Source organism: Crocuta crocuta, unplaced genomic scaffold (assembly GCF_008692635.1).
Source record: "Crocuta crocuta isolate KB4526 unplaced genomic scaffold, BGI_CrCroc_1.0 scaffold234, whole genome shotgun sequence".
NCBI classification, from domain to species: domain Eukaryota; kingdom Metazoa; phylum Chordata; class Mammalia; order Carnivora; family Hyaenidae; genus Crocuta; species Crocuta crocuta.
In genome coordinates, this window is record NW_027529647.1 from 3,442,589 (window position 1) to 3,464,534 (window position 21,946).

Sequence of the window (21,946 nt, forward strand, 5' to 3'; positions counted from 1 at the left end):
GGGCGTGGCCAGCCCTGCGGCAGGTGGCCCCAGGGTCCCCCGACACCTGGGCGGTCCTACGGCTGCACCCTCTCCGTCTTTTAGGTTCAGCCTCCCACACGCCAGGAGCCCAGGGACACCTGTCTGCTCGCCGGGTGCCCCCAGTGCCGGGGACAGTGCCCTTCACCGAAGCGTCTCACTGAGTCGGCTGAGTCCACAGACCGGGGCCCCAGGGGCACACGAGGTAGGTTACTGAGTGCCACCTTCGCACCCAGTTCTTGCCCACACCTGTGGTCTCCGGGCTTGCCGGGCACGTCTGTGCACGTGGCCTCTGCTGTTGCACTGCCCCCCCCCGCCCCCCCAGGAAGGGGTTTGAATCAGGGCCCGGAGGGAAACACCAGAGGCCCCTGCTCCCTGTGCTGCGTTTTAAGTCTTGGACTCGGTTATTTCCGAGTGGTTTCAATATCCCCACCTTGCTTAGCTGCGCCCCGGGGGCTCTGCTGCAGTAGGTGCCGGTGCCNCCCCCCTGGGTGTTTGCTCTGGCTCCTCATCGTGGATCAAGTTCTCTCCAAGCAGAGCTGCAGTCGGGGGCGCCCTGGTCTGAAGACTCCTCTTTCACTGACCGCGGTGCCTTTGGGGTCCAGCTACCCGCTCTGAACATCCGCTTCGTTGCTTCCTCATCTCCAGGACGCGCCCCTGTTTGCGTGGCCCAGACTCTTATTCTCTGTGCGAGAGCCTCCTCTGGGCTGCCTGCCCCTGGGATCAAGCACCGGGCAGGACACGGGGCCGCCCGAGCTCACCAAGCACAGCTCCGTGGTGTCCCGGCCAGAGAGGTGGTGCCCAGCGCACTGTGGCCTCTGAACGGCGGCCCCCCAGACCGCCGTGCTCCCTGGTCTCTGGGAGTGACGTGGCAGCGAACTAGGTGACGAGGGTCTGGAGAGAAGTTACTCGGGACTACGCGCTGGGCCCACACACAGACACAGCCTGGGGACACGGAGGCTACGTGCATGACTACAGTCTGTCCGTCCGTCCATCACGAGCCCCAGGCCTCTGCCTCCTGTATTTCAGTCGCTTTGTAGTTTCTGTCTTTTTTAGAGAAGGGCGGGTTAGTGAGGCGAATTCAGTCGCATCCCCCCGTTTTGAGTGTGAACGTGAGGGGTGTTTGGACACACGCACAGCCGTGCAAGACACCTGCTCCACGTGCTCGCCAGGGCCGAGGGGGCAGGGCACCTCCAGGTCCCGCCGCCCCCGGGGTCTGGGCGCCACTGCGCCTCTGCCACCGGGGAGCCCGCCCAGCCTCCGCGGGACACCCTCCGGCTCCAGGACGGTCCCCCGCTGAGGCTGTCCCGCTTTCCCGGGGCTCCGTGCCAAGCCCCACGGCAGAGTGGCCTAGAGCGACACAAATGGACCTCTTCACGGGCCTGGGGTTCCCAGGGACAGCTGTTCCCAGCCCCCCCCCCNCCTCTGTCTCCTCCTCTCTCCTAGGGACACAGCCATTGCCGTCAGGGCTGCCCTCCGCCAGTCCGACCTTGACCTAGTGTCACCTGCAAAAACCCTGTTTCTTGAAGAGGATGACGGTTCAAGCTCTGGGCGGACGGGGTTTGGAGAGGACACCGTTCCAAACCCAGCGGGTCTGGGAAAGGGGACGGGGAGCCCCTGTGTCCCGTTCCCCAGCAGGCGCGGCCGCGCCACCGGCACCCTTTCCTGAAAGCTCTTCTATGCGGCAGGTGCCTGGAGTTCCACTGCCCCAGTTCCCAGCGGAGGGGTGGCCGGGAGCCTACGCGGATGGGCACGTGCGGGGTGGCACACAGCAGGGTGGGACGGGCAAGGGTCCGGCGGGCTGGCACCGCCTCCCAGCGGGCACAGAACCCACATGGGGCCCATGAGGCCCCTGTGCCCGCGTCCATGCCGCTCCCTGCAGGCTGGGGCCCTCTGTGCGGTCAGGGTGCCCGGTCTCCCCACACCCGGCATGAGTCACAGCCTGTGGATGTGTTCCCGGATGTGCTGGGTGCCCTCGCCTTCCTTCCTCTCCGCCGGGGCGAGGGAGGGCGGGCAGACTCCGGGTTGTCACGCTCTCACGCGTCTCTGCTCCTCCTGCCACCTTCCCCCTGCGACAGCTGCCAGTGTTGTGCCCGAATCGCGAGTCCCCCAGAGACCTCCAAGGAGCCGCCACCAATGTAAGAACAAAAGGGTCTTTATCACAAGCTCGAGCAGGGGCTCACCTGTCTACTGGCACAGCAGCAGCCAAGTGAAGCCCCGAACGGTGGGGGGCAGGGTTTTCACGGGGGAAGGGCGGGGGTGTTACCGTGCACGCGTTGTACATAAGCACCAATCAGAATCGTACAGCACCCGTAGTAACGGCACAGTAACAGTTTTGACCATTCAGTATCTGCGAGGCGTCCGTTACATTTGACGGGACCCAATCATAACCTTTGAGAGTCTTTTAAAATGACCAGTTATGAGGTGGGCTCAGAGGGTCTACGTGGGGCTCCTGCAAGCGTGACTGATTGGCAAGTGTGTACAAAGTAACTACCTGCAGCTCCCAGCCCCGACTCGCCTCCAAGCCCACAGGAACGTGACACGTTTATTTTGATGGGCAGATCGGAGGGCGGTCCGAGGGCGGCTGCAGCTGAGGCTTTCCTGGGACTGGACTCCGTGCAGCCGGAGGTGGTTTCTAATGAGGGACTTAACTTCAGGCTCCTCACCAGAGGCCACCGCGTCCCCGCCACCCGCTACGGCCGCCGGCCTCCTCCCTCTTGCCTTGAGCCCATCTTCAGACCCTCTTCTTTTTCTAACAGAATTTTGAAAATTAACGTCGGTTTCCCTTCTTCGTGCACCGCTAGGTTCCCAGGAGTGCCGTGCACATGTCCTCACTTGAGCACCGTCGCCGGTGCGCTACGTGCGTTCCCGCCGACCGCGACGTGGGTACCATCCTACCAGGTGCGCCTGCGGCTGCTGAGGGTGGCTCCTTGAGCCCTGCGCCCTGGGAGCCCTGGCCGCCAGGACGGCACGTGTCCGCCACCACACCACACCCTCCTGGTGACTGCGCGCCCCGCGGGCCTCGGGGATGACTGCGCGCAGACCACCCTGTACACAAGGCCCCCCGCCAGGCCTGCTGGGGCCCCGGGCCCCCCAGGAAGAGGTGGGAACAGACGCCCTGGGAGAACCTTCCGGAGGGGCCCAGCCAGCTTGCTGAGGCCCCTCCTCCCGCCTCGGCAACTACAACTTGCAACCGGAGCTTCGTTCTTTTCTCGGTAAAACGAGTGCAGGGAGAGCAAAGCAAGTTACAGCGACACCGAGATCCTATCGCCTGCAGGGTCGGCGAAAATGGAAAGGCCGAGCGCGCCACGTTCCGGCGAGGCTGGCTCGGTGGGGTCTCGCGGTGGGGCGTCCGCTGGGGACACGTCAGCCAGTAACCCGGGGCAGCGCCGCCACGGGTGGAGACGCTCGTGCCCCGGTCCCCAGGGGACACGAACAGCAGGAGGAGGGCAGCCACGGCTGCTCAGCGTCAGGGCGGGGGACTTGCGGACGTCAACCACGTCCAAAGACACGAGAGAAAGAGGAGTATGCGCCTTCATGATTCCAGACCCAAAGTGTGCTGTGCGGGCAGGTCTGCGGGGAAAGACTATAAACAAAGCAACCAAGGCCAGGACTGGGGGTCTCCAACCAGATGTCCCCAGGGTGAGGTCTTTCCGGGTCCAAGGGAGCCTTGTGTGGGGGTGGGGAGACCTGTGGGGGCCCTGCTCAGGTCCGGCGTCCCTGACCGTCTGCCCCTCCTCACCTCCAGCCTCGGGGCTGTGCGGGCGGAGGAGACCCTGGGGCCAGTGTGGTCCCTGGGGACCTGAGCCTGCATCCAGGCCGTGGGCTCCGGACCCGGCAGGGCCAGGATGACACCAGGTCGGCTCCGGGCTCGGGTCCAGTCCTCCGTGGCCTCACCCACGTGGTCTGGTTGTCTGCTCTCCGGCTGGCACATCACCTCCTGGGGGCAGGGTCTCCAAAATATGAGGTGTGAGTCAGGCGGCTGCGGCTATGACCAAGGCCAGCTGACAAAGGTGACCCACAGCCGCCGGCATCCCGAGTTCAGCATCCAGGCTGTCTGCTCTGGGCGCACGGGCCACCCCCTTCCCCCGCTGAACCTGGGGGGCAGACCTGGTCTAGGGCTCCCCACCGCTTCCTCTCCCGGGCCCCCCAGGCTGGACCTGCGCCCCTCACGAGATCTCCCACACCTGGAGGGGCAGACCCCGAGAAGGCAGGCCCAGGCTCAGAGAGGCTTGGAGATTTGCTCAGGGTCCCACAGCACCGGTTTCTGAGGGTGGGTGAGCGCCTCTCCATCCGAGTACACACGTGGCCAGGGCGCTGGAGGCCCCGAGGGGACGGGGGTGGAGTANCAGCCCCTGGGTGGCCACACTGTGTCAATTTGTTTCCATTGTCTGTACTTTTCTGTTTCCTGTTTATGAGACATGATACCGGCCTTCCATTTCTGGAAGTAAGAAAGTGTTCACAATCCCAGGTCTGAACTAAGCACCTGATTGAATTGAAAGAGAACAGGCGGAGCCAGGAACAGGGTGGGGGAGGGCCTGGGGCGCTCAGGGTCAGACCCCCCAGGACCAGCTGCGCTGCTCTCTGCCGCCCCCTGCTGGCCGCGTCCTGCGGGCCCTGCGCCCTCAGCGGGGCGGGTGTGCTGTTCAGGTTTGGGGGTGCAAACGGCCTGCCCACTCTGCACCGGCGCCGCCTCCATCCACGCCCCCGGGGGTCCAGAGATGAACCGGGGGTGCGGCCGTGCCCTCTGAGGGCTCCTGGAAAGGCTGGTGCTTTGGGGGGACAGCAGTGCAGCGGCCCCTGGGCTGGGCTCAGCGCGGAGCCAGTGGGGACCCCTCAGGGGACCCCAGGGCACCGGGGGCCTCATCCCAGAGCTGTGTCTGCAGGTGGGCCGTGGAGTGTTGGGACTCGGAGACAGATTTCAGCGGGGACGCCAGGACAGGGACAGGTCCTGTGGATGCTAATGGCCCTGCAGATGGAGGGACGCACCCCTGCCCCTCCCCTCCGGGGCATCCAGAGGCGGCCGCAAAGGCGAGGGGCAGCACACGGCAGGCACAACAGTGCGCCACCTGCCTGGGTTTCCTTCGCGCTCTCTTCTCCAGGGGCCCGGGGAGAGGGGGCAGGTAGGGCCACCCGGGGAGCGTAGTGGAAGTGCCAGCCTGGCGGTGGGCATTCGGCCCAGGCGTCCCCCTGAGCAGGTGCGCACCACCGTCCCAGAGGCCCCCGCGGGCCCAGGGGAGCAGGACGGGGCCTTCTCCATCGCGGGGTGCCGCCCTCAAGCCCACAACGCCTCTCTAGCTGGGGCCTGGGGAGACGTGCCTCCCCGCCCGCACCCCTGCGGTGTCTCCCCTGCAGGTGAGTCATGCACCCCTGCCCCGGGGAAGCAAGGCCCGCCTCCCGCAGGCGCAAGCGTCAGAGGCGGCTCCCACTCACCGTCCTTCAGCTGCGGGAGGAGCGGGTCAGCGGCGGCCTCTGGAGGGAGGGACCGTGGGTGCCGGCCGGCCCTCTCCCTCAGTCTCCAAGGGACAGCTGGCCTTGGCCAAGCCCCTTCCCCGTGACGGGGCCGCCCATCGCCTCCCCACCCGGCTCTCGGCTCTCGCTCTCACCAACTTCCTGTGTGCGGACTCCACCTGGGAGGAGCGGCCTCCCTGAGCCCAGCAGCACCTGGAGCTCCCCCCCCCCGCCCTCCGCGACCNTACCCGGGAGCCGGCCAGCGCGCAGCCATGGCCGTGAGGTGTCGGGTGTGCGAGACGGGGGGAGACAGGGACCGTGGGCCCAAGGTACGGGGCGCGCTCACTAATCCCGCGGAGGCTCTGGGAAAAGCCCAGCGTGATTAGCCAGCGGTCGCGGCCGGCAGGGGTGCCTCGGGCCCAGGAGGGCGAGCAGGCGAGGCCAGCAGAGCGGGCGGCCCCTCGGCACAGGCACAGCCGCTGGCCCCAGCGGGGTCTGCACGCGGGACCTGACGACTGCAGGGCGGCCCACCCCTCGTGCGGCCCCGAGGCCCCGCCCCCCGGGGCGCCGCAGCCACCTCAGCTCCTCACGCGGGAGCCCCCCGCTCCCGGGCCACCCACACTGCCTCTGGGAGGCTCGGGCGGAACGCGCTCCTGGCCTCTCCGGCTCCCACACGCACCCCTGCTCCTTGGCGCGTGGCGCCTCCCCCGTCCTTAAGTCGGTTTTGGCGGCGGGGCCCGCGGGCCTCTCTGCGTCTCTCCTGCCTCCAGCGCAGGCCCCTGGGCACGCCCGGCACCCCCANCGCCGCTCTAATTCCATCCGCACCTTGCGTTCCCCTTTGCCAGGACCTGACCCGTCCACAGGCTTCGGGGATCAGGAGGTGGGCATCTTTGAGACACCGTTACTCTGCCCCCCGCACCCCCCTTTTATAACGCACAGGCCTCTCCCTTACAAGACCCTCCTCCCCTCCCCTCCCCTCCCATCTCCTCCCCTCCCTTCCTCTCCTAAACACTTGCCTGTAACCCAGGCCAGTCCCCAAGCGCCTGGGTCGTGAGGAAAGCTGTCCCAGAGGAGCTGCGGGGTCTGGTCAACAAGCCCTGCAGGAGCCATGAGAACCTACCCCAGGCAGGCGGTGTAGACCCCCAACTACGGCTGGAGGAGAGCCGGCTGAGTGATCAGAAAACTCTGCCCTGGGATGCGAGAGCCCAGAAGAGGGTGCTAGAAACTAAGCCGAGTTCCGGGTCCAGAGGGCGGCTCGGGGGACGCACCGGTCGCCGAGGCCCTGGGGCTTGTGTGGGGTCCAGGCGTCGTGACACACAGCCTGCGGCTCTCCTCTAACAGCGGCCCGGGAGGCGCTGTCCCCCGACGGGCTCGCTGCGGGCACCAGACCCGGGGCCCACGTGCAGGCTCTGGCTGGTCTCCAGACCGAGGACAGACGTAGTGGGTGGTTGGTGCGAGCCCACGTGGGTTCCCGGGGAAGCCTCGTGGAAGTGTGTGAGCCACACGCTCCGCGCGGTGTCCGTGGCACAGAGGACAGTGTCTGTGAGGATGAGGCCCCCTCGGGCCCAGGGCACAGCCTCATCACTGGCCTTCCTATGGGATGTGTGCCCTCGAGCTGGATCTGTGGATCTGAGAGCGGGAGCCGCCCAGGCCGCCATCTCCGCTCTGATCCAGACGGGAACTGGGGCTTCCCATCCCCCACTTGGTCCCAGGGGACACGGCAAGGGGGCTTTGGGCAGCTACGGCTGTGCCTTGTCTCCTCGGGCTCTTGCACCAAGGCGCCGAGCAGCAAGAGGAGAGGCCCCATCCTGGCAGCACATGTCCGTGTTCTGCGGCCACCACACAAACCGCTACAGGCTGGGGTGCTAAGCGCCACAGGACTTCGTTCTTGGAGCTCGGGAGGCCAGAAGGCGGAAGCCAGGTGTCAGCGGGCTGGCTCCTTCCAGAGGCTCAGAGAGAACTCTTCCCAGGCCTCTCCTGGCTCCTGTCCTCAGCGTTCAGGGCCGGGTTCCGAGCTCGGCCTCCGCCATCACGCGCTTATCCCGTGCCCACGTCCGGGGCTTCCTCTTCTTCCTGTGAGGACACAGCCATACCCGAGCGGGCCCCGTGCCCATGACCTCATCCAAGCTTGATTACATCTGCACGGCGTGTTTCCAGAAAGGCCGCCACTCACATCAGGCGTGAGCGCTCCGGCTGCCGCCCCAACGGTCCCAGCGAGGACCCGGTGCCGGTCTGTGGTGCCCTGCCAGCGCGGCCCGGGAGGGGCTGTGGCTCCCTGGGCGAGGGCTGGGTGAGGACAGGGGCGAGGTGGGGAGGGGGGCAGATACGGCGGGACTTCGGGTGGGTCTGGGGTCTCCCCGGCCAGTGGGAGCCGCTGGAGGGAAGCCGGGGTGTGCGTCGGCTGGGATGGGGTTCCCTCTGGTCACAGTACTGAGCTGGGGGCGCCCTGCGGGTCGGAGTTTGAGCGCCCTGCTCAAGGAGCCCCCCCCATGGACTCAGTCATTTCCCTGCTCCTTCCCCTGGGGCCCCGCCCTCCACACCCCTGCTCCAAGGCCCCCAACGGGGCAGGGCCAAGAGCTGGGCTTGGGGCTTGATTAGGTCATGGGGGGCTTAGGATGGGACGGGCACCCACAAGAGACCCTGGAGCACTCCCTGCCCTTCCACCATGGGGGTTACGGGCAGAAGGCCCCCCAGTCCGTGGCCTGGAAGAGCGTCCTCCCCTGAGGCCGCCACCCAGGGACCCTCACGCGGGACTCGGAGTCTCTAGAACGACATGTGATAAATCCTGCTGTTCAGACGCCGGTCCAGACAGACTGCCACGGGGTTCCCAGACTCTGAAGTCTGTGTCCCCCTTGCACTGCGTGGCCTCAAGACCCCCCGGGCCGCCGGAGAACCGGGTAAGGCCTGGAAGGAGGCAGGAGGTGGGAGACACCCCCCCCAGCCCCACCGAGCGCCGGCTTCCGGGCCCCTCCTCCCCTCAGCTACGCTCGCGTCTCCTCTGCACCCGTGTCCGCTGGCCGGCGGGGGCTCTCGGGGGAACCCAAAGTCACGCGATCACGTGCCCTTCAGCCCCTGAGTCTGAGGCAGTGACCTCTGCCTACCTGCTCACACTGGCCTACAGCCCGCTGAGGGTTGGAGTGTTCCCGTCCCCGCCGGCTGGGGTGGCATTGGGGACGACTGTAGGTATCGGGGAGACTCGCTGGGGAAGGATGGGGGGATGGGGTGGCTGGGCCTTTATAGAGGGTGGCTCACTGCAGGGGCCTTTTGGGGTCCCCAGGGTGGGGTGGGTTGCCATGGTTTTGGACAGGAAGTTTCTGGAACAGACCTCAGGAATTATACACTTGCCCCGGGCAGGCGGTTCTGATTTAACTCAGACCCCGGCAGTATTCCAGCCGGACTCTGGCCACCATGGTCAGAGGCCACACGGGGTGGTCACGTCACAGTGGAGGGATTTCAGGCTCGCCGAGTCTGGGTGACCCACATGGTGCTGGGCTCCTCTGTGGCCGAGGCAGAGCTTCCCCGGGGGGAAGGCTCGGGGGCCCAGACCCCGGCGAGGGAGCGCTGCGTCCTGGAGCTGGATGGGCATCTGGTCCCTTAGGAGTCGTGAGGCCGTGAGGCCAGGTCCCGGGAAGGAGGACGTGGGCACCTATGGCACCACAGGAGGGGGACGGGCCTCCAGCCCCCCCTGGGATGGGCCGTCCCCAGCGCAGCCCCATCAGCTGCTGGGCTTCTCCCTCCCTGAGGCCCAGGACTCCGTTGGAAGGTGTCCCACCTGGGGCCTGGAGGTGCCTGGGGACCGCGCTTGCCCTGCCCCCTTCTCCGGGAGAGTGTGGCCCCCCCAGGGCGTGGTGAGGTCCACTCCCTCCCTGCTGTCCAGGGCCTGAGTCCTGGGAGCCGGGAGCCCCCTCAGAATCTGGCCCCAGGGACTGGGTGCCTGAGGCTCAGGGCAGGAGGAGACACTGTGGTGGGCGTCTCAGGGCCGGGTCGTGAGTGGCGGGAGGGAGAGTGCAGAGCTGCCCCTCGCTGAAGCGGGTGCACGTTGGAGCCCGGTGATGATCCCGTGGTCCAAGCCCACAGCCCCTGCCTGGCTGGGCTGTCCTCAAACAAGCCACAGCGGGAGCCCCTCCTGACCCTGAGGCCCTGGGGGGGCGCCCTGGAATTACAGGCAAAGAGCCCATTGATTGCATCGTGGAGGGCTTGAGTCACGGAGGGGCCCGGAAGGGGGGTGCAGGCCACCACCGTGGGCGGAGGCGCCTGGAGAGACCAGCGGGTGCCCCAAAGGAAGAGGAGCCCTGAGGCTGGGACCCCCCACAGCCCTGGTGGGGGTCGGCCCCGGGGAGTGGCCCGGGTCGGGCTTGCTGACAAGGCACAGCGGCGTCGGGCTGGGCGGGGCCTCCCTTGTCCACCCGTCCGCACTCGCTCTGCTCCCCGATCTGCTCTGCACTCACCGCGCACCCCTGGAGCCGCCTCCCGCGACGTCACGTGACCTGCAGTCCCGCTGGCGCCCACGCGAGGGCAGCCACGTGCTCCCCGGAAAGGGGCGGGGCTGGCTAATCGGAGGAACAGGGGCCACGTGGGCCCCGCCCCGCCCCCTCCCTCCAACGCCCACCGGAGCGCGTGGACACCCGTGTCCCTGAGTGGACGCCCCTGTGGACTCCAGCCTGGGCCGAGTGGCTCAGCCGGAGTTCTGACCTTTCAGGGACCTTCTAAACATCTGTGCGAGACTGTGTGTGCGGGTGTGTGCACGTGCGGGTGTGTGCACGTGCGAAGCGGCTCGCGTGCCTGTGAACGTGTGTGTACGTGTGCACGTGCATGTGCATGCATGTAGGCGTGTGTGCGTGCGTGCCTCTGTGAGCATTGTGAAGCAGCGCCTGTGCCTATGAATGTGTGTACGTGTGCACGTGCGTGTGCAGTGCGTGTGCATGCGTGTATACGTGTGTGCGTACGTGCCTATGAACGTGTGTGTACGTGTGCACGTGCGTGTGCATGCGTGGGCACGCTTGTTGGCACGTATGTCCCTGCTTCCGTCAGTCACCCTTGAAGACGGGCAGGTGTGCTCAGGGCCACACAGGTGCTGAGCTGCGAGGGATCACGTGGAGCCCACGCCTCTTTGAGGGCTGCATTTTTAAAAACGTTTTCACACTCAATCATCAAATGTGTCCCCTGGGGCTCAAACGGGAACTACCCAGACAGGCGGGGGTCTCCTCCCGGATGATGCGTTCACTCCTTGGTTCTGAGGGAGACCCCACTTGCACACGAGGGCCTTTTTGGGCGCCTCCTGCCCAGAATTGCGGGGTCCGTGGTGTGCTGTTTGAGACCTAACTTGAGAAGAAGTGAAGACGGCGGTCTGGGTCCCCTGAGGCTGCCGCTGGGGTTTCTTGCTCCCTCCCTGTGGGGGTGAGGACCTGGCGGCCACCTGCACACAGCAGCCACTCCCACGACGCGCCTTCCCTGCCCCTGTCCGCGACTCTGTCTCCCCGTCTCCCGCCCCCCATCTATCGGGTCCCCACATGATGCAGGGCTCAGACAGCCCTCCGCTCACGCGCTGCGTTTTGTGCCCCAACCTGCTCCCACCAGGTGGACCCAGAGCACGTGGAGTGACCCGCCACCGTCAGAGGCTCCCGGGTCCTGGGGGCCAGGCTGTCCCCACCTGCCCACATCCTCTGGAGGAGAGATCAGGGGCTCCAGAGTTGCTGAGATCTGGCGGGGGGAGCATGCTGCCCCCACTCAGACCCCCGTGCTCCCCATTCCCAGATCCCCGGGGCTGAGCCCTGGTCTCCTGACTCGGCCCTCCTCTGCCCTGCAGATGCTGCGGCTGCTGTTCCTGACGCTTCTCTGCCTGGGGGGCTCTGGGTCTGTGACCCCTGTAAGTCTAGTCCACCCTGCTCCTGACCCCAGGGCTCCCAGATCCTGCCCTGGGCAAGGAGGTTGGGAATTTGGCCCAGAGCTTCAGGGACCAGAGCAGAATTTGCATGTGGATTCCCATCGCCACGTTCCCAGGGCGTCGGGGACCCCCTTCTTCATACAAGTTTCCCAAGGAGAAGTCCTCTCAGCCACCACGGCCCCTCCCCCTGTGCTGAGCCCCTCGTCCTGCCTTGGGGCCACCCCGGGACCCCCAGGCTCCACTCCGTGCTTCTCCCTGCAGAACCACTTCCCTGCCCTAGCCTGCAGGAGGTGAAGGTGAGGGTCATGGGGAGGTTGATCTGTGACCAGATCTACCGCCTCACCCTCCATCCCAAAGTCACCGAGGGGACCATCAAGGATGACATGCTGTGTGCTGGGAGCCAGAGACAGCGTCCCGGCCACCTGAGACCCCAGGCTCACCCTGTCCTCTGCCCTTGCTGGCCTGCGAGTGTGGGGCCCGACCGCAGCCTTGCCGCGGGCGCGTGGGCTGGGCAGGTGAGCGCCGTGTCCTCCGCAGGGTGACTCCGGGGGCCCCTGGTGTGCGGCTGGAACCGCACCTGGTTCCAGGTGGGGGTCGTGAGCTGGGGCGACGTCTGTGGTCCTCACGCGCTCCCCGGGGTGTACACCTGAGTGACGAGCTACGAGCCCTGGACCCACCGGCACGTCCCCCTGGGCCCCGGGGCCTAGCAGGGGCCGCCCCCCGGCTTCCTCTGCACACCTCCGGCCCCTCCCCCACGCAGTCTCCACTTTCCCCACCCGCCTCCCGTCCAAAGCCTCCTTCGGTCCTGGCCCCTTCCTGTCCTCCCTGGGAGGGACGTGGCCCTGGCGTGGCTGCCTGCCGTGTCCGGGCCTGCGTCTTCCTCTGGGGTCTCTGAGTGCTGGCCCTTCAGGCGGATGGAGCCTCGTGCGTGTGCGGGGGGTGGGGGCGGGGGAAGGCCGGCCCCCCCCCTCTGGTGGCTCCCCCCCCCCGCTCCCCCTGCCCGCCCCTCCGCATCAGGGTGCACCTAGCTCAGGGTGTGGGGCCGGGTGAGGCAGTGGCTTCCTTGGTGGCTCGTGGGGACCAGCGTCCACAAGCCGCTTGTAGTGTGGGTCAGGGGTCGGGACACGTGCATGGTGCATCGGCCGGCCGGAGGGGTGGGGTCCCTGGGGTGTCCCTGCTGGGGTTTAACCAGCAGAAGCCGCTGGAGCTGACCCTTGGGGTCCCCTTGGAGTGGAGGAATGGCGGGGCCCTCAGGGGACGCACTGGGAAGGGGCGATCAGGCCTGGTGGTGAGTGTCTGGGCTCCGATCTGAGACTCTCAGTGACCACATGTGTCACAGGTGTGAGCCACCTGGGTCTGTCCCGGCCACAGGTGCTGGGGAGCCGGGCTCAGGCGCTGACCCCCTCAATCGGTGGGGCTCACTCTGGGGCGCCCCCGTGCATGTCGGTCCCGGATGGAAGATGCCAGCCGGGGTGCCCCTCTGCGCCCGGGGCGGTGGCATCCCCACTCCCGGGGGCTTGGGGGTGTGGATCTGCAGGGGCCGCGGGCGGGTCAGCGAGGAGGGCGCCCTTCCAGCCCAACATCATCTCCGGAGGTGAAGGGGCGCGAGTCCTTGGGGAGGAGCAGTACGGGTGCTGCGGCCGCCCAGCACGCGGTCCCCGGCGCTCACTGCCACCCACAGCTCCCCCGGGGCTGCCGTGTCTCCTCTTCCCATGGGGGCCGCCCGTGTGTCCAGGGCTGGCCCAGGCTCTGAGTTCTCCTGGGAAAAGGGGGTCCTTCCCAGACCTCACTTGGCTTGGTTGGCTGTGTGTCCAGCGGCACCTGTGACATTACGCCTGGTCACTCAAAGCGTTTGGCCCTGGTGCCCCCCAGAGCCTCCTACGGGGAAGCCTAGGGACTGGNCCAGGGGAGGCTGCTGCAGACCCCACGGCGAGGAGAAGGAACGGCCACTCCCTGCCCCGACGGGGCACTGGCTTCTCTCCTGGCCCCTGGGCTGGCCGAGCCCGTGTAGCCCCTCAGTGGCTGTGATGGACGGGCAAGGGGCCGGGGCCCGGGTTGGGTGGGGCTCACGGCCGCCCCGTGTCTGATTAGCCTGTGTGAACGCTGTGTCCGGGGCGGGGCGGGAGGGCGCCCGGGTGGCCTCTGCAAGGGGACCCCGCGGCGGGTCTGCGGGTCCCTCCCCATAAAGCCTCGGGGGCATCTCGGTGCGGAGGAGCCTGTGCACACCCACCTACCTTCTCTCTGGTGAGACACCCGTGTCACGCGACTGTCCGCCACAGAACGGTGGACTGCAAGCAGGTGGACGGCCCAACGTCAGTGTTTGGGGGTGGTTGTGCCCACGCAGGGCACTTGGAAGTAGTCCCAAGCAGGCGGGTTGCTGGGGACACCCGGCGAGCCCGCCCTGCACCGCGGGGGCTCTGATCCACCCACTTCCGAGGCGGTGCCTCGAGCCCTTTCTCTCCATCCCTGGGGTCCCTCCCCGTCCTCAGGCATCGCAGGGCTGCTCGGGTCCTCGGGGAGGGAGAAGACGGACAGCCTCACCCCCACCTGCAAGCCCCCCGTCCTCAGGTGTGTCCTTTTATCCCGAGGAGTAGTGAGGACCCCGAACAGAAGCCTAGTGTGCACACAGCCCTGGTTGTTACCCGCTTTGTGTCTTCTCTGCGTTTCTCACTGTCTCCAATGACCTGACTCTGCAGCCCAGACTGGGGCAGACCCTCTGCTGGTTCTGTGTGCTGTGTTCTCACCGCCCTGTGACTGGCACGGGGCTGGGCTCAGTACGTGTTTGTTGATTGACTGAAAGACCAATCATCAGCACTGGTCCCGGTAAGGGGACACATGCAGTGTCCTCTGCCAGCTTTACCCCAGGAGGACATTGTCAGGCTTCAGGTGGGGAACAGGCGCTCAGAGGCATCAAGGGCCGCAGTGCCGGCTCAGAACCCAACTAGCGACCCAGAGGTGCTTACCTCAGTGTGGGCACCGGCCAGAGTCAGTCTGACAGAGCCACGCGGAAGGAAGCACGGTCCCACGACAGCATCCTAGGGAGTCCTGATTTGTCGTAAGGGCATCCCTCCCCGCCGTTCCTCTCCAGAAGGGTCCGTGTCTCTGCTGGCCCGTGAGCCCTGGGGTGCTTTTGGAAAATCTCATCAGAGCCTGTGAAAAGGCCCATCTGGAATTTGCACAGGGATCGCGTTCAATCTGTAGGTGTTAACGGCTCTGTGACATGCGGGGCCCAGGACCACGGCTCATGTCCCCACCAGTCCGGGCTCCGCGAAAGTACATCCGAGGAGCCCACGCGTGTTCACAGCGGCCTGTTCACAAGGGCTGAAGGCCGGGAGCAGATGGGGCGTCCAGCGACGGGTCACCGGGTCAACGCCGTGCGGTCTGAGCAGGGGACTGTGATTCAGCCTCGAGAAGGGGGGATTCTGCCCCAACACAGATGACCCCCGAGGATGTTGTCTGCATTCCTGTACCTCGGGGGGGACCCAGGACCATACAGTAGGACAAAGGTCCCTGGAGCCATCAGATCCACGGGCAGGGGAAGCAGGTGGAGGGCGAGGCGCCGGGGGCCAGAGCATCGGTTTTGCGAGATGAGAAAGTTCCGGAGGTGGATGGTGGGACGCGTGTACATTGTGAATATATTTAAAGCCACAGAACCTTGTGCTTAAAATATTTAAGATACATTTTACGTTATGTATATTGCACCACAATAAAAATATTAGAAAAATCCTAATCATCTAGTATACTTAACCATTTTAGAATTATTTTTTAAGAATTAATTAATTGATTTATAGAGAGAGCTCACATGAGCAGGGGAGGGGCAGGGAGGGAGAGAGCAAATCCCAAGCGGGCTCCACACTCGGCACAGAGCCCGACACGGGGCTCGATCCCCAGACCCGGGGACCATGACCTGAGCTGCAATCAAGGGTCGGAGGCTCAGCCGACTGAGCCCCCCAGGCGCCCCTCTTTGAGTGTGTCCTTAATTTTGACAAACTCCAACTTGCCCAAAACACTTTTCACCAAATCATGCTACGTGAGGTCTAGCATTTTCTTGCCCTTTCCCCCTCAGCTTCGGCGTCTGTCTTGTAAACCACGTGTTATCTGTGCATGTGTCTGAATATCCAGTCCACCTTCAGAATTCCATTTGTAGCCAGTAAGGTCTGTCCCTCGGGTTAATTGCAATCTATTACAGTCGCTGACAGGCTCAGACTGGTTCCTACCACATCGGTGGATGATGTTTTGTATCGTTCCACTGTCCCTGCCATTCTTCTCCCTCTCCTCCCCGTCTTCTAGAACAGACGGCCGCTGGAAGATGAGATCGCGTCGGCGCCGCACGCACCTCGTATCTCAGAGCCTCACTTTCCTGATTCCGTTGTGCTGATACCATCTAGATTGTTGACTCTGGGTTACTGTGGATACGGCTCCTCTTGGTCTTTGATACCATCTTTTTGAAAAGGATTACGGTAACCTTTATCACGGTACTTGATTTCTTTTGCTGAATATGTATCTTGCAACATTTTCCTTGGAAGAGTTTTATCTAAACTGTTGCAAAGAGCATCAAAGGCTTGAGAGGCTTCGTTGTCCTTAAAAGGCGTCTGCTCGCTTCTAAATGACTTTTCTCGCCTTTAATGACACGCAGAACGGTGAGTGCGTGCGCGTGTGTCCATGTGTGCGCACTGACCCGGTCCGGCCCCGGCTTCCTGGTCGGAGTGGGCAGGAGCACACCGCGGTGCCCACCCATCGCCCACGGCTTTCTCCAGGGCCACCTGACTCACACTGTCACACGGAAATCATCAGATGGGCCCCTGGGGTTCAAATGGGCCCTGGAACTATGCAGGCGGAAGGGTCTCCTCAGGCCCCGTTTGCGCCTCTAGGCTCTGTGTCCGGCCGCACCTGTGGCTGGTCCCCTGGGCACCTGCAGGTTCTGGGCCGAAGGCCTTTTCCGGGGTCTCCCGCCCCTTCTGGGGGCCCCTGCTGAAGGGAGCCAGGGCCGGCCCAATGAGAGTGCCCTCCCTGACCTGCCCCGGGGCTCCCCGCTGCCCCCCACACCATGCTGCCGCATGCCCTGGCCCTGCCTGTGCCCTGGCCCTGAGGTCCACAGCCAGCCTCAGCAGAGAACCAGGCAGCCGTCTCCTGCCCTGAGGTTGGGGCTGGGGGTTCTCGCCCCTTCTCCGGGGCTGTGTGGGCCTCCGTGCATCTCCCCGTCTCTGTCGCTCAGCTGTGATGCAGGATGGGCTGGGCCCGGGGCCCCGGGCCACTGCTCCATCGCCTGTGGGTGCCTTGGGGAGTGGCTGAGGCCAGCGCAGCGTGGGAGGGTCTCCGACGCAAGTTTCCCAGCAGCCGGAGGACCGGGGACGCCCCCTCATGTCCCCCCTCTCGGGTGAGCAGGGGAGACACTCTCCATGGAAGAGAAACCAAGCCGGCTGGAAGTTCGAGCCCACTGGGGCACCGTCCACGAGTCGTAGACAGAGTGGTACGATGCCCACGGGAGGGAGCTGCCAGGAATCCATCCATCCTGGTCCTGAGAGGCCGCAGCTCAGCCGCACTGCATGACGGGAGCAGAGGGTGGAGGGTGCCGGCTGCTCGGGGCAAAGCCCCCCAACCCCACCTACGGGGCAGCCTCAGCGCGGAAGTGTGTCTGTCTCCCTCCTGGAGGCTGGAGGGCCGGATCCAGACAGGGCAGGCCCCCTCCTGGGCCCCTCGCCGGGTCCCTCTGGGTCTGTCTGTGTCCTCATTGCCTCTTACAGGACCCAGAGTGGAGTGCAGCCCGTGTGGCCCCATTTTACCTGAATTGCCCGTGTAGAGACCCCGTCTCCAGGTGCAGCCACGCCCGAGGTGCTGGGGGTCAGCCCTTGAACATGTGCATGTGGGGGACACAGCTGGGGCCATACAGGGGCCTCTCCCAGCAGAAGCCACAGACCCTCTCAGACGCACACGCCTCTCCCCCCACGCCCTTCCAGAACCGTCTGTAAGCCTCAGGCTCCCCTGGAAGGTGGCCCGTGGCTGGTCCACAGGCAGCAGGCTCGCAGGGGCGGTGACTGGGGCCAGGGAAGGGCCCTGGAATGTCACGGCCGTCTTCCCCAGATTCTTCCACGGCCTTCAACTGGGCCCAGCTCGGGCCCTCTGCACCCTCCGCCCCACCCCGTGCGCCCCCGTGTGCCCTGCGCCTGGAGGCTGCGTTCAGGGACACACTGACCACATTGTCCCCTCGGCTCCTGGGATGCTGAAATAGTCTTCAGAGAAGCCTGAGTCCCCAAGGTCCCCCGGGCCCTCCGACAGCCGGCCCCCACTCCCGTGTGGCCGAGACCGTCCTGCGGCCTGGATTGGGAGCCCCTGGAGCCCCACTCCCGAGCCTGTGACCGCGAGTCCCCTGGGGCCAGGGCGCAGGTGCTGTTCCCCCAGGCCATCGGCTCCAGGCCTCCGCGGCACATGCCAGCGTCCAGGAGTGACCGGGGCCCAGAGCAGCGCGACCGAGGGCTGAGGGCTGGCAGCAAGGCTGAGGGCGGATGGCTTCAAGTTCATCTAAGCCTCAAGTCAGCGCCCTGAGGCAGCGGCCCGGTGGGGTGGGGGCGTGTCTCACTGTCTCCACACACCAGGTTCACGACCACGACCACGTTCTCACGAGGGAGCCACTCCCACAGCGCAGCCCGGGGGGGTCTCCTTGCCGCCCGCCCAGCCCGGCTGTGCCCTGGCACTAGCGGCCCCCCACGGAAGGAGAAGGCCTGTGCGGCCACAGAGCGTCCCCCGGAGGAGGGCTGGTCCGCCCCGGCCACTTCCTGTGTTACTAGGATAAATGGGGGCCGGGAGGGCCGGCCGGGGAAGGGGCCGCCGAGGAGAAAGCTGGCTCTGAGCTCTTCCCTCCAGGCCCCGGAGATGCTGTGGCTGGTGTTTCTGACCCTCCCCTTCCTGGGGGGCTCTGCGCCCGTGACCCCCGGTGAGTCCTGATCCCCTCCGATGTGCTCAGGGCTCCCAGAACTAGCCCAGGGGTCTGGGGACTGTCCCCTTGGGAAACGCTTCCCTGTGCCTTCCTGAGCCCCGGAAGGCCGTTGTCTGGGCCCCTGATGGCCCCTCACCCTGTTCGGCAGAGCCTGGCCCGGGACCAGAGCTGGTGGGCATCGTGGGCGGCTGCGACGTCCCCGCCCGGAAGTATCCGTGGCAGGTCAGCCTGAGGCTCCACCTCCTGGGGCATCGCCTGTGGTGGCACGTGTGCGGGGGCTCCCTCATCCACCCCGAGTGGGTGCTGACCGCTGCCCACTGCGTTGAGCTGTGAGTGGTGATGCCCCATCCCCGCAGCTGGGTGCAGGCAGGGTGGGGGGGGCCGTGTGCAGGGTCCTTCCCCTGGGGGTGGGCTTCCTGGGGGTCCCCACCTCCCCTGAGAAGCCCTCAGCCCTTTCTCCCCCAGGGAGGAGTTGGAGGCTCGTGCCTTCAGGGTCCAGGTCGGGCAGCTGAGACTCTATGACCACGACCAGCTGCACAAGGTGGCGGAGATCATCCGCCACCCCAACTACAACAAGAGCCTGTCTGTCTTGGGGGGCGCGGACATCGCCTTGCTGAGGCTGGAGGCCCCGGTGATGCTCTCCGAGGACGTCAGCCCGGTCTCCCTCCCGCCTGCCTCCCTACGGGTCCCCTCGAGGACGATGTGCTGGGTGACCGGCTGGGGTGACATTGGGAACAACTGTAGGTATCGGGGAGACTCGCTGGGGAAGGATGGGGGGATGGGGTGGCTGGGCCTTTATAGAGGGTGGCTCACTGCAGGGGCCTTTTGGGGTCCCCAGGGTTGGGCGGGATGCCAGGCTTTTGGACAGGAAGTTTCTGGAACAGGCCTCAGGAATTAGACACTTGCCCTGGGCAGGCGGTTCTGATTTAACTCAGACCCCTGTGGTATCCCAGCTGGACTCTGGCCACCACGGTCGGAGGCCACAAGGGTGGTCACGTCACGGGGGAGGGACTTCAGGCTCGCCGAGTCTGGGTGACCCACATGGCGCTGGGCTCCTCTGTGGCCGGGGCAGAGCTTCCCCGGGGGGGCGTGAGTCCTGCAGACTCGGGGGGCCCCCCCTGGGGCCTGTCCTCAGGCTCGGGGGCCCAGACCCCGCGAGGGAGCGCTGCGTCCTGGAGCTGGATGGGCATCTGGTCCCTTAGGAGTCGTGAGGCCGTGAGGCCAGAGCCCGGGAGGGTGGTCGTGGGCCGTACCTACGGTGGCGGGTGCGGACCAGGGTCGGGACCGGCCGGCACGCGGCGGGAGGAGTGTGTGCGCGGGCAGAAGGGAGCCCTGTTCTCACGCAGCGCCTCCTCGCAGTGCCTCTGCCTCCCCCCTACCACCTGCAGGAGGTGGAGGTCCCCGTGGTGGGGAACCGGGAATGCAGCTGGCGGTACCAGAACTCTTCGGGCAGCGGCTACGACCTCATCCACACTGACATGCTGTGCGCAGGGAGCGAGGGCCGGGGCTCCTTCAAGGTGACGCCCCCCCGCTGCCCTGGGCCCCTCCTCTGTCCCCTGCTAGCCCGGGGCCACGGGGACGGGAAGCCCGGCTGAGCCCCGTGTCCTCCGCAGGGTGACTCTGGAGGCCCCCTGGTGTGCAGCTGGAACTGCACCTGGTTCCAGGTGGGGGTCGTGAGCTGGGGTGACACCTGTGGTCATCCCGACCTCCCCGGGGTGTACACCCGAGTGACGAGCTACATGCCCTGGATCCGCCGGCACGTGCCCCTGTGCCCCATGGCCTAGAAGGGACAGACCCCAGGTCCCCTGTCTTGGCAACGCATTTCCCTGTGGGGTGGGGGGGGGGAGCAGGGGAGGCTGCCCAGGGGAGTCCAGAGTGGGAAGGAGCCCAGGAATGATGGACAACTGTTTACGGAGCCTCATTAAACGCTGTGGGAAAACCGCCCAAGGCCGCCTCTGTGCTTGACTGTGGTGTGTCTGGGGCTCAGGGGGTGCTGGCCCGCCTGCCTTTCGGGGTCCCGGGCGCTGGCATCTTTAGGCCAGGCGGGGAGGAGAGGGGTGGCTCCCGGGGGACCCCGAGTGAATGTCAGGGGGATGGCGCAATGCAAGGCTCTGGATCCGGTGGGAGCCCGTGGGGGGCCCTCCCCCTGCCCTCTGCCCCTGGGGGGGTCCTTCCCCTCCCCTCTACCCCTGGGGGGTCCTTCCCCTGCCCTCTGCCCCTGGGGGGTCCTTCCCCTGCCCTCTGCCCCTGGGGGGTCCTTCCCCTGCCCTCTGCCCCTTCCGGACACCCTGATCTCCTGGACTGTGTCAGGCCCCTTCTACAGACCATTTCCCTCCTTTCTGGCACCAGGTTCTTTTCTGGATTTTAAATGTCCCATCTGACAAATCAAAATGTCTCTGGTTCATTCTGATAACGTGTCCTGTAAGCCCGGGTCCCCTCAGGGGCTCCCTGTGGGGAAGATGTCCGTCCCCCAGGTTGCCCTGCAAGGACACTTCACCAGGAGAATGGGGGTCCCCTTCGGCGCCTCTGGATCTCCCGGCTGGATGGACTTCCCCTTGCCCCACGCGCCTGTCCGCGAGTCCCGAACGCCCAGCCCCGCAGCGTGGAGGCCCCGCATCGGGGACGCCCCGGCCGCTCCTGTCCTCCCGGGCCCGCTCCGCTCCCGGAGCCGCAGCTCTGCCCTCCACCGCCCCCCGGCCAGCCCCCAGCCACCTTAAAAGAGAAACAACATACTAAATAAACACGGAACTGAAAAATTTTAAAGAGCTCAGAGCTTCCGTTTTACTGATTAATTCGTATCTGACAAACCGGGAAACAAGTGTCTGGAGAAGCCACAGGACATCTGTGTCCACAGACCAGTCAGGGCCTCCTGGGCACCCTCCCTGCACTGGGGACGCGGGTGTCCTCCAGGGGACAGCCGCCGGTCGGCTGTAGGACCGCGCAGGGAGCAGCCCCACAAGGGGGCCTAGTGCCAGCCCCCCCAGAGGGCGGGGACCCTTCACAGGGTCCCGGCGGGCTGTTGTCCCGTCTCCGCAAAGTGGGTGCGGCCACGTGACCTGGGGACGCCATGGCAGGGACCCAGCTGAGTGGCGGCGGGGAGGCGGAGGGCAGACAAGGGCAGGTCGGCTGTGGTGATGGGGGGTGGGGGGTGGGGACACCCACGGGCCGCATCCTGCCCCCTCATCCCAGGTGTCAGTACCCGCAGGGACCCACCCGGGCTTCCCGGGTCACGGCACCGTCACCCCCGAAACCACCGCCGGGCCCAGCCCTGAGCCTGGAGAGCCGTCCCCTGTGCCGGCCCAGGCGGCGTCCTGTCCCGGGAAGAGGGAGGAGGCCTCCCGGCAGGCCGTGCTGGGTCCCCACGAGGTCACCGGCTGGGGTCAGGTTGCCAGAGCTCCCGTGAGCTGCCCGGGGAGCTGGGGGTCCGGGGGGTCCGGGGGGGGGGAGGTGTGGACCCAGGCCGGGGCCTGGAGAACAAGGCCCCCCCTTACTCTTGGGGTCTGTGGTCTGACTGCACTCCCAGGATGGGCCTCACCTGACCCCGGGCCCTCCTGTCGCCCCAGGACGCCCTTTCACCCCTGGGGGGGGCTTGGCCCCTGAACCTGGCCCTGGGCCAGCGACAGGGGATTCTGGGCAAATGCTGGCATTCGGACCACTGC

At 66.1% G+C, this 21,946-nt stretch overlaps 2 protein-coding genes across 2 annotated transcripts in view; both read left to right on the forward strand.

Moving 5' to 3' along the window:
• Positions 1–21,946, forward strand: part of CCDC154 (coiled-coil domain containing 154) — a 162,078-nt gene that overhangs the window by 112,919 nt on the left and 27,213 nt on the right.
• On the forward strand, positions 18,191–20,108 carry LOC144230261 (mastin-like). The gene is made up of 5 exons (XM_077762467.1): positions 18,191–18,284; positions 18,436–18,616; positions 18,753–19,027; positions 19,647–19,804; positions 19,901–20,108. Exons 1-5 carry the CDS (start codon positions 18,224–18,226, stop codon positions 20,069–20,071), a joined length of 846 nt encoding a protein of 281 aa, XP_077618593.1. The 5' UTR covers positions 18,191–18,223; the 3' UTR covers positions 20,072–20,108.